The 19,281-nt window shown below is 42.1% G+C and overlaps 1 protein-coding gene across 1 annotated transcript; it reads left to right on the top strand.

Annotated features, from left to right (window-relative positions):
• The first annotated feature begins 9,138 nt into the window (after positions 1–9,138).
• On the top strand, positions 9,139–11,528 carry LOC104117948 (pectinesterase 4-like). The gene is made up of 2 exons (XM_009629099.4): positions 9,139–10,413; positions 10,630–11,528. The coding sequence occupies exons 1-2, from the start codon at positions 9,396–9,398 to the stop codon at positions 11,328–11,330; spliced, it is 1,719 nt and encodes a 572-aa protein (XP_009627394.1). The 5' UTR covers positions 9,139–9,395; the 3' UTR covers positions 11,331–11,528.
• The last annotated feature ends 7,753 nt before the right edge of the window (positions 11,529–19,281 follow it).

The raw sequence follows: 19,281 nt of genomic DNA, 5'->3' as shown, positions 1-19,281 counted from the left end.
AAAACATAAGAAGTTCAAGTGAGTAGTGCTAGCAACATTCGAGGGTGAATGTTTTTAAGGAGGGAAGATTGTAACACTCCTCAAATCTATAAAAGTTTCAAGACACGCTAAATATAGAATTTAATTTTGTTTTTCTTAAATTATACTTCTATTACGAATTTAAACCCTTGTGATTGACTTTTGAGTTACTTCTCTATTTATAAATAATTGAATATACAATTAGGAGAATATTAACAATTTTAATATTATTAATTTTTAACAATGGGTATAATTAAATACTACTTAAGTCAAAACACAAAAAAAAAGCAATAAAGCAATAAAAGGGAGTCGCGTGACTAGGGAAAAGAAAAGGCTTAATGCCTTCAAGAAAACAGAAAGCATTCTGTTTCTCACACACACAAAAGGCTTAAAGCCTTATACGAAACGGAGGCGCCAGAAATTGCACAGAAAATTCTAGGGTTCTTCACAACTCACTTATTCTTGAACTCAGTATATAAAGTTCTCTATTGTCAATTATCCTACAGTAGTAATAGGTAAGAATTGAATAGTTAATCCCCTTCTTCCTCTGTATCAACAGTAAGTTTCATGTTTAGGTGTGAAACTTTGAAATTAATTCAAATGCACTAGTTATTATAGAATCAATTGTTTGACGGGTATAAATTGGACTGGGGCCTACATATTGGCTCAAGGAGTTTTGAGGTGAGTTGATATAATCTTTACTAAAGTGGTTTAACTCACAAAAGCACACATACAAGGTGTTTGATGAATTGCTTAAAAAAGTTTATATGTACTTAATTGGAGCGAGTCAGTACCTATTAACTTAGAATTGTTCTAGCAAAAGTTTAGATGATTTATTATGATATATGTGCATAAATTTTCAGATTTTTGTGTTATTCTTATATGCCATTTTCATGTTGAAAATTTATGAAGAAGCAAGAATCTTTAGAAATACTTTTGAATGTTTATTTCATTCTTATGCCATGCCTTACATTTAGAAGCAAGAATCTTTAGAAATACTTTTGAATGTTTATTTCATTCTTATGCCATGCCTTACATTTAAGGATACCAGTATGAACATGTATAGGATATTCCAGAAAATATTTAGACTTGAAAAGTCACAAGAAGAAGTTTTAGAAAGAAACGATTTTTGGGAGTATCCTTTATTCTGAGAAGGACTCACCGTCCAGGCCGAGGGTCCTGACCAAGGCGTTGACTTCTTGAAACTACTTGTGCCAAAGTAGGGAGCACACGAGCCGAGGGTCTCGTTGCTGAGAATTTATTTAGTCAGGCTAAGGTATGATACATGAGCGCTGAGAACCATGAAGCGAGTGGCACCTCGTGGATTGGGCCTATTTGACCAGGTTGGGATCGAACCCGTACTGATCACACGGTGACTAAGACAGAAATAAGTCATGATAGTTGCAACTCCCAAAGTATAAAGTGAAGTATTTTTTTTTATAATAAAGAAAAATAAAAGAATTTCTTTTAGAATATTCATAAACTGCAATTATTTTAGAATTGTTCGTATAAGCTTTATATTTTACATGCATTTAGAATCTTTGCTCGTAATGTATATGTTATTAAAGTTTCGTCCCCTGTCGTTGAGACTCACTGAGTACAATGGATGGTACTGACGTTCTCTTTTGGGAACCTACGTTGGTCTGCGGTACAACGTAGGAATCGGTTTTGCAGGCGAGCATGCTACGGGTTAGGACTTCCCTCACTTCCAATGCTATTGGTGAGCTCCGCTTTTGTTCGTGGAGTACTCCTTTGAGTCGTCATTATTTAGCTATTTCTTTGTTTACTTAGAGAACTGGCCAAGAAATCTCATGTCCTGAGCAATGCGTCATTTTGTCAGTAGAGGCTTTATAGACACAATCGGCGGGTAAAGATTCAGATATTTTTGATAATAACTTAGCAGTATTTCATTGGTTACTATGAATAAAGTTTTGGAGTTGGTTTATTTTAGATATTTAAATTAATTAAAAGTATTTGGTTACAGTATTGCCTTGTGGCATATAAAGTTTGAAGTTATAATAGATTTGATAAGCGCAGATGGTTCGCTCGGTCATGTTAAGTGATCGGGTGCCGATCCCGGCTTGTTCAGAAAATGGGTCATGACACGAAGGCAACACGATTCACCTTGTCTGAAGACAGAACCTTGTTCAGAAGAATGTTCGATGGTTTACTAGTGATATGTCTGGGATCAGGAGATACCGAGTATGTTCTGAGGGAAGTTCACGAGGGCACTTACGAAAATCATTCTGGTGCCGATTCATTGGTTCAAAAGGTAATCAGATCCGGCTATTACTGGATTGACATGGAAAAAGATGCGAAAGAGTTTGTTCAAAAATGTGACAAATGTCAAAGACATGCACCGATGATTCACCAACCCGGGGAACTACTCCATTCGGTCTTGTCACCATGGCCATTCATGAAGTAGGGAATGGACATCGTTGGCCCTCTTCTATGGGTACCAGGTAAAGCTCAATTTATTTTATTTATGACTGACTATTTTTCTAAGTGGGTTGAAGCACATGCCTTCGAGAAAGTTAGGGAGAAGGAAGTCATCGACTTCATTTGGGACCACATCATATGTCGGTTCGGAATGCCATCCGAAATTATGTGTGACAACGGGAAACAGTTCATCGGCGGCAAAGTAACCAAATTTCTCGAAGATCACAAGATCAAAGAATCCTATCAACACCTTATAATCCTAGCGGGAACGAGCAAGACGAATCAACCAACAAAACCATCTTCTAAAATCTTAAGAAGAGGCTAACCGATACCAAGAGAAAGTGGAAGGAAATTCTGCCCGAAGTTCTTTGGGCATACCGCACAACCTCGAAATCCAGTACCGGGGCTACCCCATTCTCATTAGTTTATGGTGTCAAAGCTATAATATCGGTCGAAGTTGGAGAGCCGAGTATCAGGTTCTGATATGCAACAAAGGAATCAAATGGCGAGGCCATGAATACGAGCCTAGAACTATTGGATGAAAGGCGTGAAGCCGCCCTCGTTCGATTGGCCGTTCAAAAACAACGAACCGAGAGATACTACAACCGAAGAGCCAATTTTCGATATTTTAATGTCGGGGACTTAGTGCTAAGGAGAGTCGCCCTCAACACCCAAAATCCGAACGAAGGAAAATTGGGTCCGAATTGGGAAGGACCGTACCAGATTCTCGAGGTCACCGAAAAAGGGTCCTACAAGCTCGAAACGATGAATGGAGAACAACTACCAAGCAATTGGAATATATATCACCTAAAACGGTATTACTGCCAAGGTACGACCCCTTTCCATTTCCTTTTTATTTCAGACTAACACTTGTAGGTGGTCAACGAGAAACGATAATGGATTTTTTGACGAACAACACGAAGTCTTTAGGTCTGAAAGAACGTGTTGCACTTTTTTTTCCTTAGACCAGTTTTGTCCCAAATGGGTTTTTTGGCGAGGTTTTTAACGAGGCAACAATGAATCGTGCTAACTTAGGATCAAGCCGAATCATGAATCAGCATCGAAGATCAATTCAATAATATCCGAGGTTCTTTTGCAATCAACCTCGAATACTGGGGGGCTACTTGTGGATATGCATTATCTTCGAATATCAACACTAGTTTGGAAACAACTTCATAAGGGAAGGGTCTCGATAGAAACGAACCATGCCCATGTAGATTGCTCGAGCCCTGGCATAAAATATGTACGCATGTATGACTGTTTTGAACGAGAATAAAGAGAAGTACTTTCCTTGCAATCATCTTATGTTTTAAAAAAATTTCCTCTTTACATCCCTTAAAGAGCTCCGTACTTCCGAAAATAATGAGCCCAAGGGCAATACATAACCGGAATGCGAACGACCAGTCCCTCACTCGGGGACTGCCGTCTAACTCAAACAGCCCAAGTCATCGGGCCTCAGGGGCAAATGACCTATTAGGCAACCCCCCGGTTTCTAAAGTCCACGGCCACCCCACTCGGGGACTATTATCTCGAGCAAGCCCGGATAACTCGGGAAAATAAGCCCAATGGACAGTTTCCGAACTAAAAGGCTACGACTAATTTAACACGGCTCGGAGACGTCCGAAACTCGTAACAAAAAAAAGGCCTTCGAAAAAGAAAAATTTCTTCACAACCGGTTTTAAAGGCTGCCCTCGGCAAAGTCACAAACTTAAGATATTTTTGGGGAAGAATCTTTGGTAACATCGAACCCCAACAACGCCTTAACCTAGAAAGGCAATAAAAGTAAGATTTGTTTGAACCCTCGAGCACAACCTTATTGTTTCATGCTAAGGCATTTCGACCTTTGTGAATACAAGTAATAAATTAAAGGAAATATTTAAGAGCCGAAAGGGGAAGAAAAGCCTTAAATATATATATAACAATTTTTTTTTACAAAGGCCAGATCCGCCTAATACAAAAATTTACAACGGCCAAAACGGCCTAAAAGAATATGCAAAAGAAAGCAAAAAAATAAAAGCCTAAGTGGCATGATCTTCATCGGAGATAGCATCTCCATCCTCGGGATCTTTTCCGTCTTCGGATTCACTTAAGCTCTCGGAGTCTTCCTCAGGAAAGGCCAACTTCCGGGCCCTGGCTTCCTCTGCTTTGGAATTCTCGATTTCGTCCATAATATTGAAGCCCTGAGCATGAATTCCCTCGAGGGCTTCCTTTCGAGTTTTCCATTTTTCATGATCCACCATGCTCTTGGCCTTCGCCTGGATGTCCTCAACATCGACCTTAAATTGGAACACTTTAGCATCAGCTTTGGTGTTGGCCACGGCCACCTTAGATCTGGCCACTTCAAGTTCATTGGCCAAGTTTGCCTCATCGAAAATAGCCAGGTCCAACTGAGATTGAAGCTCCTTGATTTTCTCGACCTGCACTGAGGCCTTCTCTTTTGCAGCTTGGAGCTGGGTCTCGGCCGACTCCAGTTGTGCTTGGATGATTTCCTTTTTCGAGGCTAAGATATCCATATTCTTTTTGAATTCTTCAGCCTCGGCTTGTATTGTATCCGCTTGTGTCTGAAGCTCCCCGATCTGTTCGAGCCTCTATCGGACCTGCAGGATCGGATCGTTAGTCACTATCTCTAATTCATCTTCACTATCATGAAGCACTCAGAATAACTGCTCGGCCATTTCGTCATGCTCATCTCGAGCCATTACTAAATCGGCCTAAAGCTTCTCACTGAGAAGCTTGTAGGTGTCACTTTTCTTAGTGAGGTCCTGGACCTCGGCTTCATGATGAGTTAATTCCTCCCGATATCGGAGGAAAGCCTCGTGATGTAGCACCGAAGCCTGCAAGCATAAGGGAAGCTGTTATGGTTATTTGCAACTTTAAAAGTTAGAATATATAAGAAGCAAAGACACGTGAATTTACCCAATTTAATGCTTGTCGGGTTTCATTGAATATGCATGGGGTCTCCACCTCGTCCATCACTGCCTGATCTTCTTCGGTCACCAAACACCAAAGGTAACTAGAGACCCCCATGGGGGCAAAAAAAACCCGGGCGTCCTCCGGGATCGAAAAGGCTATTGACCGACTTCGGTCATGATTAACACTTGGGGCTAAGAATCGATCCAACAGTTTTGGGCCCGATGAAGACCCGGTGACACCCGAAGACGGTTCCTTCCTTGGTACCGGTAGGTCACCAAGCCCGGTGACATCTTCCAAAGCAGCAGACTCAACCCCATCCAAGAAGTTATGGATATCAGTCACCCTCTGAGGACTCAACATATTGGCTTCACGGATCATGGCATCAGAAATCTGAGGGGACCCTCCGATGTCGACCGTTCCCAGTTCGTCTATTGGGGCACTTTCCGCAGCTCGAGAACCATCGCCCCTATTCTCTCTCTCGACCCCCTTAGCTTGAGGCAGAATGGGCTCGACCCTTTCTGGGTGGGAAGCTTCAGCCAAAGCTCTCTCACAGACCTCCTCATGTCGGGATGTTTCAACTTCAACGCCCGCCGGTTAGAGAACTTCTTGTATGGTGACACTAGCCCACACGCGGGCCACCAGTTTGGAATTATCTTCCTCTTATTCTTCGGACTCATCCGTTAATCGGCGGATTGAGTCCGAAGGCATAGCACCGGTATCCCCTCTGGGCTTGCGAGATCTTCTCGCCGGTCTTTTCTTTTGTGAGCCCGGGGAACTCGGAGCCCCTTTCATCTTCTTCTCTTTGGCCTGCTTCGGGGCAGGTGGTTGGGGAAGGACTTCTTAGCCACCAAATAGGGGCCTCATTGTAAAATCCTTCCCGAGGCCTACAAAGGAAAAAATATGAGTAAGCTCGAGAAGAAGCTCGGACGATAACCGTTCTAAGAAAGAAACTTACTATGATTGTCGGCCTCCCATCGACCCTTTGATAACTCCATCCAAGCACGCTCGGAGGATGGTCTCCGTGACACCAGGCCCTCGACCCATTGCTTGAGTTCAGCTGAAGACCGAATAAATCAGTTCAAGCCCACTTGAGATCTATCCAAGACCTGGTCGATGGCTACATCAAATTCAAGTGCCACTAGGGAACTATGCCCGGCACCTGGGCCACAGGTGCAATACCAAAACATAGATGAGGAAAGAAGATAGGAAGTAAGACAACAAAATTTAACGTTCAAGGCGAAGTACTACTCACGATTCATGTTCCATTTCTCAGGAAACAGTATGTCTTCAGCAGGGATCAGGTCCGAAGTCTTTATTCGGACAAATCGGCCCATGCTCGAGAACGGGGTCTTGCTGGCCTAGCAAACTTGATCAGCCCCCTGTCGATAGAATCGGGGACTGTAAAGGCGCATAAGGTGGTTGAGGGTGAAAGGACATCCCTCGATTTTGCTTACGAAGAATCAGAGGAGAATCACTATTTTCCATAAGGAAGGATGGATCTGGCCAAGAGTCACATCCTACCTCTTGCATAAGGTAACGATGACAGGGTCTAAGGGACCCAACGTAAAGGTGTAAGTGTAAACACTTAGGAAACCCTCCATGCGGGTAGTGATCAATTCCTCAGGCGAAGGTACCACCACATGCTTACCGACCCAGTTGCAATCCTCTTTAACCTTGGCAAGGAGGTCATCGGTAATTGTGCATATATACCTCGAGACCGGTTCACATCAACCCAGTACCGAGGAGGTTTTTTTAACCTTAAAATCAGTAATAGTGGGGCACCCTCCCGGAACAAAATCCTCAAGGGGGTATTCTGCTGCAGCTCCATCACCGGCGGGCCGCTATGAAGAGACGGCCTCCTTTTGTGGTACAGTCTTTGAAGTTTTCGCCATTATAGAAGAAAAAAGAATTAGGATAGTATGCGGATTGCTAAAAGTTCAAGAAATTTGGATGCCAGAAGTGCAAAACAAAGAGATTTTTAAAGAGGAGCGAGAATGGAGAAGCTTTAAACGTAAAGTCTGAAGAGAGGGAGGTTATAGTACTTATAGCTTGCCGGTGACGGTTTAGAACTCGTGGTGGCCGACCAGCAACTGACAGACATTTAATGCCTTGGTAACTGGACTGACAGGACATTTCGAGTTGTTGCTTACGTCATGATCGGGTGTATCAGTGACGTTCATCGCTTACGTCATTGCCCATCGAGACAGAGCTCGGAAATTTATATCGTTTCTCGTCATCTTCTTTCCGAAAAATGAGGGGACTATCTGTATACGGTCAAAACCGAACTTGCCCCCTCGTATGACTAATCGAGATTGGAACATTATAGGCCAAGATTCAACCTCGTGTTATATCGAACCATGGTGCAAATTTAGATTATCGAGCTCGTGACCCAGAGACCGACCAAGATCGAGATCGGCCAAAATCGAGACCGAGCAAGATCGAGGGAAGCTTACCGTGCCAAATACCGAAAAGCCAAAATATCCACAATCGGGTGAAGGTCACAGTGAAAATCCCGGCACGTATCAAGAAGAGGCCGATTAATTAGCCAATCATGAGATTTCTTAGTGTATTTAGAATTGTATCAAGAGTAGGACTCCCCTACTATATAAAGGGGGTCTGATCATTTGTAAGACACATCACATTGACGCAATACAAAGCAATACACTGCCTTTTTCTAGTTTTCATTATATTGTTACTCTGTTCTTATATCAGTTGAAACTTCACTTGGTTCAAGGGTGATCGAACTCGAGGGCTAAGACTATCTAATTCGTTCGGTTTGCACTTATTTCTTTTGCAGTCAATTTCACGTATCCTTAAGACCACGTATAAATTCAATTGTTATCCGTTTTTAGGGTAAACAAATACTAATAAGTTTTTATCTTTCACTAATTAATTAGTATATTTATCTTCCCTTTGTTTTTGGTTTTTCCTCCTCCGGGTCGATTCAATTTGTTCATGTTTAAGACGATTTGTTTGATAATCAATAAAAATGAATTGTAAATATACAAAAAATATATTTTCAGCTATTATTTTGAAAACGACTATACAATGCCATTACAATTTCATTTTGCACCTAAAAAGCTAGAAGAATGAACTAGTATGAATAAAAATACATATGAATTTCATCGAACAAGTTTAGGGCATCTTATTGAAATTTAGCTAGGCCACCCTTGCATGAATTATAATGTTTTCAAAGAAAGTATTGCCGATCTGGGTATTTTGCGACCAAATAAAATCATCTTTTATCTTCTAAAGTTCTAATGCAAGTACTAAGATTCGAGAATTCACTTTTTGCTTAAAAGAAATGTGAAAACAAAAATGCATTTCATTTATGCTCCTATTGTAGAAAAAAAACTACTGATAGTAGTAGGAGTATTATATTTGTGATTTTAACAATAAATAAATAATGATTTTTTATATGTATAGAGATAAAGAGTTTATCTTCTTTTTTATCTCGAACTAAATTAATGACAAGATTATATTTATTGATTCTTTTTTACTACCGCGCGCAGAAATTAAATTCACTAGTTTTGTTAGTTGTTACATGATTGGTAGGAATACTGTTCCTAATTAGCTATGCTCGAAACTATTTTACGGTTCACCGTTCAATACAATTGATGGCCAGGAGTCATTCAATAATTCATGATACCACAAATATCTTTGCCCAATCGTCGGTTAGCCATGCAAAGGTGACAATCATGCAACCCTGTTGGAGAACTCTTTCTCCAGAACCCTATATAAAACTCCTCATAAAATAGTCATTAATTCATCCATCTGCTTAGGTTTCAAGAAACGACTAACGTAACCAAAGAGAGGAATAACCTCTAACCGCCATTGTTTCTGTCGTCTCTTCACTTTTTTCTTACATGCATGCATGTCTCCTTGTCTCCCGTCGTATATATAGTCATTTTGTAAGTTATACAATTCAATATATATAGTTCATTCGTCCAAAGTTGCATTACCAGCACCTGCAGAACGGAGACAAAAAGTTGAGAAAAGGAAAAGATTAACAAAGGAAATTAAAGATGGTGGGGAAAATAGTGGTGTCGTTGGTATCCTTGATTCTAGTGGTGGGTGTGATATTGGGGGTGGTGATCGTCCTGCACCAAGATGGCGGTTCAAAAGATGATGACCAAAGCACCAAAGTCCAAATGAAGGCATCAGTTGAGGAGTTCTGTAAACCTGCGGAATTCAAAGAAGCTTGTGCAAAGAGTCTTGATTCAGTGGCTAAGAACAATAGTGCTACCATGAAAGACTACCTTTTGGCCTCCATCCAAATCACCGTGGATGAGGTCAAGAAATCTTTCGAGGTGGTGGAGAAGACTTCTGTCAACAATGAAAGTGATCCTTACAATCACATGGCTGTAGAGGATTGCAAAGAGTTGTTGCAGTATGCCATCGAGGAACTCCAGGCCTCCTACTCTATGGTTGGGGATACCGAATTGCATTCCCTCAATGATCGTGTCAGCGAACTATTGAACTGGCTAGGTGCGGTGTACTCCTATCAAAGCATGTGCGTTGATGCTATTGAGAAGCCTGAATACAAATCCGCTATAGAAAAGGGCATGGTGAATGCAACCCAACTGACCCACAATGCGATCAACATCGTAGCAAAAATTTCAACCGTCCTCCAATCATTCAACGTCTCAATTCCGGCAAACCTTAAGAGCGCAGCTGGTAGCACATCTAATCGTCGCCTCCTTGAAGTTAACGAGATAGGTCATGACTCTTACCCTACGTGGTTCCCAGTTGCCGACCGTAAGCTTTTAGCAAGACATAGGTTTGTAACTCCTCATGCAGTGGTTGCCAAGGATGGGAGTGGCCAGTACAATACCGTCGCCGCTGCCCTCGCAGCATATCCCGAAAACCATAGAGGCAAATACATAGTCTATGTCAAAGCTGGCATCTATGAAGAGCATATCATCATCTCTAAAAAGCAACCAAACGTCTTTATCTTTGGCAATGGAGCAGGGAAAACCATCATTACTGGAAATAGAAACTTTGGTCTGATGAAAATACCCACCCAAGACACTGCTACTTTCTGTAAGTATATTAAATCAACCGTGCATGCATGGATGCTTAGCTAGCTAGGTAGCATGTATATATATTTGATTTATGGAGCGTGCTATTTAGTTTATCATGAACAGTACATGACGCAGGAATTAGTCATTACTATAATTAATCATTTTATTGTGTACTACTACACTATATATATATATGTTGCACTGATTAGATATCGATGTTGCTTGCATATGGCAGCTGTTCTTGGTAATGGGTTTGTTGCTAGGGGAATTACCTTCCGAAACACTGCTGGTCCAGAAGGGCACCAAGCTGTGGCTCTTCGAATTAACGGTGATATGGCTGCTGTTTTTGACTGCAGCATTGAAGGTTATCAAGACACTTTGTACTATCAAAACCATCGCCAATTTTATCGGAACTGTGTCATCTCTGGTACCATAGACTTCATCTTTGGCAGGGGCTCAGCGGTAATCCAAAACAGTTTGATCATAGCTAGGAAACCTTTGGCGGGCCAGTTCAATACTATTACCGCTGATGGCAAAGAAATAGCGCTTAAACCAGGTGGAGTGGTATTCCAGAATTGTAGAGTCGTCCCAGAAGTAGAATTGTTTCCAGTTAGGTTCCAACTTCCAACTTACTTGGGTCGTCCCTGGAAGGCCTACTCAACCACAGTATTCATGGAGAGTGAATTGGGTGATTTCATCCGCCCAGAAGGTTGGATGACATGGCAAGGCGAAGCGTTCGAGCAGACATGTCATTACTATGAGTTCGCCAACCGCGGACCTGGTGCTCTCATCAATAACAGGAACAGAAGTTTCAAGAACTTCCGTCTTATTAGCCCAGAAGAAGCAGCTCAATACACAGCTGGCCCCTGGATTAACGGAGATCTGTGGTTGAGGCATACTGGTGCACCTTTTTACCTTGGCCTCGGAGGAAGATAAAACATGTACCATAAGTTACTCCTATATATCATAGGTTGTCCATCTTTATGTGCTAAATCCTACCATAAGTTGCCATTTGCTTACATGTTATGTGACGGGGAACATGATTCGTTTAGATGGAGAATATTAAGGTTTCGTTTTGAATATATATAATGCATGAAAAATCCATTAATGGGAAGTAATTATTGTTTCGTTATATCTCTAGGACTGTCATGTCGTAGACCTTCCATTCCGTCCTAGTCGTGCTTTTCCTATGCATCTTTTTTTAAATTAAGCATTACACGTACGTACTTATACTTTACATACCTATCTAACTACCATTATAGTTCTAGAAACAATAATCAAAGAGAAAGTGAAGGAAATCAATGAGATGAATACGAAAAATATTATGTTTTACTGGAATAATTTCATCGAAAATTCTATTAGAAGGCAGACCTTGATAATTAATAATCCAAATACAGTGTGATCGACCTAGGCAGGAGAGAACGATGTGGGACAACCTAAGATTTGATTTTTGTACTTTAATAGGTTGTAGCTGGAGCTAAAATAACTAGATAATTCCAAAAATATATATTGACTTGAATTGCTTATCTTGGGAACATTTGGATAAATCTTAAATGCTACTCTTTGCGATCTCAACATGAAACTTGGCTGACCCAAGGAGTAAGCTCTTATGAGAGACTTAGTATTTAAGATTTCAAAAGGGATCGAGCTGACGCCTGTAAACATTATTATATATCATTAATGAAGGAATATGAAAATTAACCACTTAATTGATATAATGGCATATATTGAGTTTGTTTCAAGTATCTTGGGTCTATATTAATCCAAGGTACTAGGGAGATTGACGATGATATCACACATCATATTAGATGAATGAAATGGAGACTCGCATCCGCTGTTTTGTACGATAAGAATGTGCCACCAAGACTTAAAGGTAAGTTCTACAGAGTGGTGGTTCGACCGATCGACTATGTTGTATAGGTCGGAGTGCTGGCCCATCAAGAACTCTTATGTCCAGAAGATGAAAGTAGCGAAAATGAGAATGCTGACATTGATGTATGGACATACTAGGAGAGATATGATTAGGAATGAGGATATTCAGGACAAGGTGAGAATGGCTTCTCTAGTGGACAAGATGCGAAAAGCAAAGTTGAGGTGGTTCGGGCATGTGAAGAGTAGATGCACATATGCCCCAATGAGTAGGTGTAAAAGTTTGGCAATGGTGGGATTAATGAGAGGTATGTAGGCAAACAAAGTATTGGGGAGAGGTGATTAGACATGACATGTCACATCTTCATAGGACATGACCCTTGATAGGAGGTTCTGGAGGTCGAGGAATAAGGTAGTTGGTTAGTAGGTAGTCGCACTTTTTTTCCTCTCCATACCAACAGTATTATTATAATTACTCCCTTATTTTCTTATTCTTAGATTTCTACTACTGCCTATTATTTTTACTTCGATTATTTTATTTTTCTTGATGTTGCTACTGTTTCAGTTTTCATCGTTTCTCCACTATCGTATATTTTTATGACTGTTAGAATTACGTTTTTCTTGATCCGAGGGTCTATCGAAAATAGTCTCTCTACATTCACAATGTAGGGGTAAAGTTTGCGTACATACTACTCTCCCAGACCTCACTTATGAAATTTCACTAGGTATATTAGTTGTTATTGTTGTTGTTAGATTAGTTAGTATTGATGTGTCAACTTTAAGAGGAGAAAACTTGTCCCTCGTTGGAAAAATAGAGAAAGGATCAATAAGTGTTTAGTGAAACTGGAATATGGTTACAACATTAATAGTCAAAATTGGACACATGAGCACTTGGGGCACTTGGGCCTTGGCAAATTAAGTGGTCCAAAATTAATATTCTCAATTGCCTATTATTTTTACTATTTAATTAAAAATGTTTTTTAATTATTAAAACGTTTTTAACAGTTTTATTTAAATTGAAAAAGGTAATTATTGATTTTAAAAGGGGTATGTTGGCAACTGTTGAGTCTGACACCTAGAGAGGTTTATAAATGCATATTGTCTCTCCAAAACAAATAACAAGACAGAAAGCACAAATTTTCATCATTTTCTCTTGCTGCTATCTACCATTAAGAAAGTTTGTTCTACTAGAAATTCGATTTAATTGCTAGTAGTGAAGTTTCATAGGCTTTATAGAATCTTGAAGGAATTCTACCATAATTCCTGCAATAACTAAAGTGAAAGACTTAAATTTCTTAAGGACGGTCCTCATATTCTGCCTTATTTTCTAGGTCGTATATTGAGTTCAATGAAATGAGAATACATCAATATCAGTGATTGCGTGCACTGCAAAATTTCTTAATTATTTCCATTCCCAAGGTGGAACTGGTAATTACTAGGAATATTTGGTAACCACTATGTTTGAAAAGGAATGTGTGTTCTTAGCTTTAATATTGCAATTTCACCATCATGGGGGATTTAGGCTGATCCTACCTGTATTTTAGCAATCAAAAATTGAAGACATGGAGGAGAAGGAAATCTAGTGCCTAACCTCTCCATCTACATCAATTAATTTACGCTTCCCTAACTTTATACAGTACGCTACAGGCTATGCCAAAAAATTACAAGTGGTGAAGTCGCCTTTGGTTTTGTAGTTTTAGTTACATTTGAACCTAGTATATAAAATATTAGGAGTACACAGCTAAACTCCCAAAAATATTGGGAGGACACCTCCCTGTTATGACTTATGAGTGAACAAAAACATTAAAACGAAGTTCCACCTTTTCTTTTGTTGTTGTTTTCTAATCCTGAAATTAAGCATTTAGATTTGATCCATTCTTGAGAAACCTCTGGCTTCGCTAGGTAGTTCAATAAGACCATGAGCTGAGATGAGGTGTTGGTCTGTTGGAGATGTCCTGCAGGTTGCTGCCGGCTTCGGCTAGAACATTTGCCACAGAGTTTGTCTTGCAAGCGATTTTGTATCTTTACCTGAAGGTTAAGAAAACCTGCTTTGATCTCCTCCGCATAGTGATGAAGTACCCAAGGGACCATGTATTTATCAGTTAGCATATTTACAACTAATAAAGTGTCCAATTTTATTGCAGCAGCCTTATTGATTGCACCAGTTGAAGCACGCACAGAAAGATCTGCTTGTACCTCAGCATAATCGTTAGTGCAAAAATGGAGTTTTTTGGCAAAGGTCATTATTAACTTCCAATTTCTGTTCCTCACAGTGCCACAATACCAACATAATGGTTAAAAGAGCTAGTTGTCACAACTCGCACATTGGACTTGTGATTTCGGCCAAGAACTGGTGAGAAAATACTCTTATGATTGTCTGACGTAGAACTATCTACTCGGGCAACTTGGGCTTTTTAATTTTAAGCATATATGAGGGGTATAGGTGATGAAAGCTCCGACCTGCCTCCCCCATACGTGCTGCCACCAAGCCGTATAGAACGAACTACCTTGGGGGCAACCTCAAAGGCCTGCCTAGATGACTCAAAGGAGTGTCAAAGGTATCTATACGAGTTAGGAAAACTCTATGGACGGCGCAACACCTTCAGGCTAGCGTTGGGCATCAAGTAGGCACTGGAGGCTCGATGTGTGGGACGGCCAGCCCCGCGGGCTACCGAATGTTGGAAGGAGACCTTCGTGCCAATTGGATACTTGGCGCACCTGTCATAAGGGCATCATGTGTCGACTTGTGAGCATGGCTTGGGTTCAACCATGTAAGCAAGGGTCCGTTGGCCTAAAGGTGCAGTTGTAGGGCGACACTGCACTATTCGGGATGGAAGCGTATCGCGAGGGCAATGTATGGGCATGGCACAAAAGACACACATGACAATGGCCAAGGGCTAAAGGTTGCCTTACTCGGGCGAGGCGCGAGCTAGTTGTGGATGCATTAGGCGAGTGTCAAGCTTGAGGATTGGGCTCTGCATGCGGGAGCGATGCTCAGTCTTGGGCTAGGGACAAGACATGCCCTAAGCCAATATCCCCAGGGCGCGCATGGATAGTGATCCTAAGATGAAGCGCCACGACATGTCTAGGGCCAAAGGCCTTGACATCTTACGGGCGGAACAAGTTGGGGCGAGCCCCACCAACAAGCACAGGATCGTGCTTGGAATCCTGGGAAAGGAAACAGGCTGACCTGCAGCGAAGGGGAACTGCAGGCGCCGCACGGGCGAGCAGGTGCCGCTACCCAATATAAGGATTTGGGCCCGTGACACTTGGTATCAGAGCTGATTAAGGCCATACTATGCCATGGCACAATGTCAAGGCAAAGGGTGGATATGGCGAGTGCATTTTGGATGTCACTGCATAGATCACGTCAAAGCAAAGATTGATGTTCATATGCCACCAGAGATCGAGAACCCGATACTGATGGTCAAAGAAAGAAATGGGTGATTCCATTGTCTTTCGAGAGTCTAAGGTGCTACTGAATGAGATGATATGCCGATGAGTCAGATTGTCAAGAGAAAGCCATGTTTGCCAGGTCGTGCAACCATATTGCGAAGAGTGGAAGCCATGGACTATAAACTTGGGCATGATCATAGCGGAGATCTTTCCAATGATGCGTACAACGCATCAGTTGAGTGTCTTTCCTTCGGGATAGACTTGTGACCTGCCTGAGGGCATTGCCAAGGTGAGGAGACGAATTCGAGGGTATAGCGAAGCTTCGGAATTGGGCGAATTTCCAAGTTAGAAGGTGCCATTCTGGAAAGAAGTACGTCAAATGATCGGGGACAGGTGTCGCTACCCAATGTAAGGATTTGGGCCAGTGACATTTGGTATCAAAACTGATTAGGGCCATACTATTCCATGGCACAATGTCAAGGCAAAGGGTGGATATGGCGAGTGCATTTTGGATGTCAGTGCAGAGATCACGTCAAATCAAAGATTGATGTTCATATTCCACCAGAGATCGAGAACCCGATAATGATGGTCGAAGAAAGAAATGGGTGATTCCATTGTCTTTCGAGAGTCTAAGGTGCTACTAAATGAGATGATATGCCGATGAGTCGGATGGTCAAGAGAAAGCCATGTTTACCAGGTCGTGCAACCATATTGCGAAGAGTGGGAGCCATGGACTATAAACTTGGGCATGATCATAGCGGAGATCTTGCCAAGGATGCGTGCAACGTATCAGTTGAGTGTCTTTCCTTCGGGATAGAGTTATGAGCTGCCTGAGGGCATTGCCAAGGTGAGGAGACGGATTCGAGGGTATAGTGAAGCTTCAGAATTGGGCGAATTTCCAAGTTAGAAGGTGTCATTCTAGAAAGAAGTACATCGAATGATCGGGGACCGTTGAGAGTCCAGGTACGAGGCACACCGAACCGGAAAGCCGTGCTAGTAGGACCAAGAGGGTACCTGTCTATAGGGCGAGTATTGAAGTACTACCGGGAGCATTGGCTACTTGCTGAGGAGGTGACAGTTGGAAAACAACGAGCTTTGTTCGGGAATGCGGCGATGCTATGACTTTGGGAATCTAGTACTCACCAAAGGTCGTCCCAAGAGCTGGCCGAATGCCAAGTGGGACGACAGTGCTAAGATGTATCCTCCACATTGAGTGTGGGAGGATCCCACCTATGCAAGAGGCATATGGGCGAAGCAGTGAGTCCGGAAGCCAACATATCTTCAAGATAGTGAAGGCAAGAAAAAGCTACGGGAGCGAAAGGCTACGGGATCTATGCCAGAGGCGTTTGAAGGCTATGTGAGCGATTGATCTACTAGAGCCGCACCAAAGAGCACATTGACGTGCTAACCTATGAAGGAAAGCTTCAGACGGACATGAAGGCCGTGAGGGTCATGGTGTGATTGACTAGTGTGGGCCAATCACAAAGTGAGACACCAAAGGGTGCAAGTGCGGAGGCACTTTCCAAGTGAACACCGAACGGAGGTGAAGTGCAGAGGCACGCTTGGAAGATACTTGGGGGAGAAGTGCATGGGGCACGACTCCTTTTGAGAAAGGACTTCGAGGAAGTCCAACCCACAGGACGAAGGGAGCCGACATGGGCATACCTGAGGGGGCAGACTCCGGGATGTCGTAGGCCATGATGTGTCATCGGGGACGATGACATTATGAGTGTGGGAGGATGTCACAACTCGCACTTTGGAGTTATGATTTCGGTCAAGAACTTGTGAGAAAAGGTTCTTCTGATTGTTTGACGTAGAACTGTCTACTCGGGCAACTTGGGCTTTTTAATTTTAAGCATATATAAGGGGGTATAGGTGATGAAAGCTCCGACCTGCCTCCCCCATACGTGCTGCCACCAAGCCGTATAGAACGAGCTACCTTGGGGCAACCTCAAGGGTCTGTCTAGATGACTCAAAGGAGTGTCAAAGGTATCCATACGATTTAGGAAAACTCTATGGACGGCGCAACGCCTTCGGGCTAGCGTTGGGCATCAAGTAGGCGTTGGAGGCTCGATGTGTGGGACGGCCAGCCCTGCGGGCTGCCGAATGTTGGAAGGAAACCTCTGTGCCGATTGGATACTTGATGCACCTGTCATAGGGGCATCATGTGTCGACTTGTGAGCATGGCTTGGGTTCAACCATGTAAGCAAGGGTCCGTTGGCCTAAAGGTTCAGTTGTGGGGCGACACTGCACTATTCGGGATGGAAGCGTGTCGCGAAGGCAATGTATGGGCATGGCACGAAAGACGCGCATGACAATGGCCAAGGGCTAAAGGTTGCCTTACTCGGGCGAGGTGCGAGCTAGTTGCGGATGCACTAGGCGAGTGTCAAGCTTGAGGATTGGGTTGTGCACGCGGGAGCGATGCTCAGTCTTGGGCTAAGGACAAGACATGTCCTAAGCCAATATCCCCGAGGGCGCGCATGGATAGTGATCCTAAGATGAAGCGTCACGACATGTCTAGGGCCAAAGGCCTAGACATCTTACGGGTGGCACAAGTTGGGGCGAGCCCCACCAACAGGCAAAGGATCGTGCTTGAAATTCTGGGAAAGGAAACAGGCTGGCCTGCAGCGAAGTAGGCGCCGCACGGGCGAGCAGATGCCGCTACCCAATGTAAGGATTTGAGCCTGTGACATAGTGCTTCTATTTGTGTTAACTTTCAACCAACCAGTTGGATGTTTCTCCCACATGACTGACTTGATAATTAACCTTGGTCTTTTGTCCTCAAGTTCTATACATGATTTGTACCAATTATTTCAACTTAAATCGATTTTAGCTCCACTCTTTCTCAAGTGTATCTTTAAGAGAGCTAATTTCATGGCAAAAATTCTGTCCATTGAAGGATATCCTCTATCATATCTTAACTCACATTTAGTTTTCAGATTTCCCAACAATATACATTGGAGTGACGAGACACAAGATTTTTATACAGAATTTAGAAGCTTTGAAAGACCTCCAGTGTGGATCGTATTATGTTAAAGTGCTAAATAATTATGTGGATCGTGGAATAAAGTCTACCAATATTAATGTGAAGTGCGACCGCTTTCTAACGAGTTAGATGCTTGGCTCTTAAAGAATTCGTCAATAGATAAATGTACATGGTTGAGAGAAGTGTTAAAGACATGAGTATTTATGGGAATGTGAAATATGTGATGTAAATTTATGGACAGTTGGTCAAATGTTCCGGCTAATTCAGCCTATTTTCATTAAGTAATGGTTCATGTTATTTGGGTGCACTTATACGACTCAATAGGTAAATTATATCGTACCAAGTTTTCATGAACTTCTAAAGATTTGCCTTTGAATTGTTACATGAAAAACCACCGGGTTCAAATGAACCAAAATTCGGATTACAATATGATCCCACCGAAGATTTGGTAAAACTCAATATGATCAGTTGGTGGAATTGTCCTCCTTAGATTAAACTGCCGGTATTCATCTTCGGATGCCGTTAATGATTGTACCAAAAACCACCTAATCCGTTTATTTGAAAGTCAAATTTATTCGGTCTAATAATATTACAAGAATTAGAATTGAAATAAAGGAATTCTTTAGGAACAAAAAA

The sequence above is a fragment of the Nicotiana tomentosiformis genome, chromosome 6 (assembly GCF_000390325.3).
Source record: "Nicotiana tomentosiformis chromosome 6, ASM39032v3, whole genome shotgun sequence".
Classification (NCBI taxonomy): domain Eukaryota; kingdom Viridiplantae; phylum Streptophyta; class Magnoliopsida; order Solanales; family Solanaceae; genus Nicotiana; species Nicotiana tomentosiformis.
This window is presented reverse-complemented; position numbering and strand designations above follow the sequence as displayed.

What these genes read in the sequence shown, in the direction of transcription:
- LOC104117948 (XM_009629099.4), top strand. Translation starts at nt 9,396, where the DNA reads ATGGTGGGGAAAATAGTGGTGTCGTTGGTATCCTTGATTCTAGTGGTG. An exon ending in CCAAGACACTGCTACTTTCT is followed by an intron (nt 10,414 to 10,629) that starts GTAAGTATATTA and finishes TGCATATGGCAG; the next exon opens with CTGTTCTTGGTAATGGGTTT.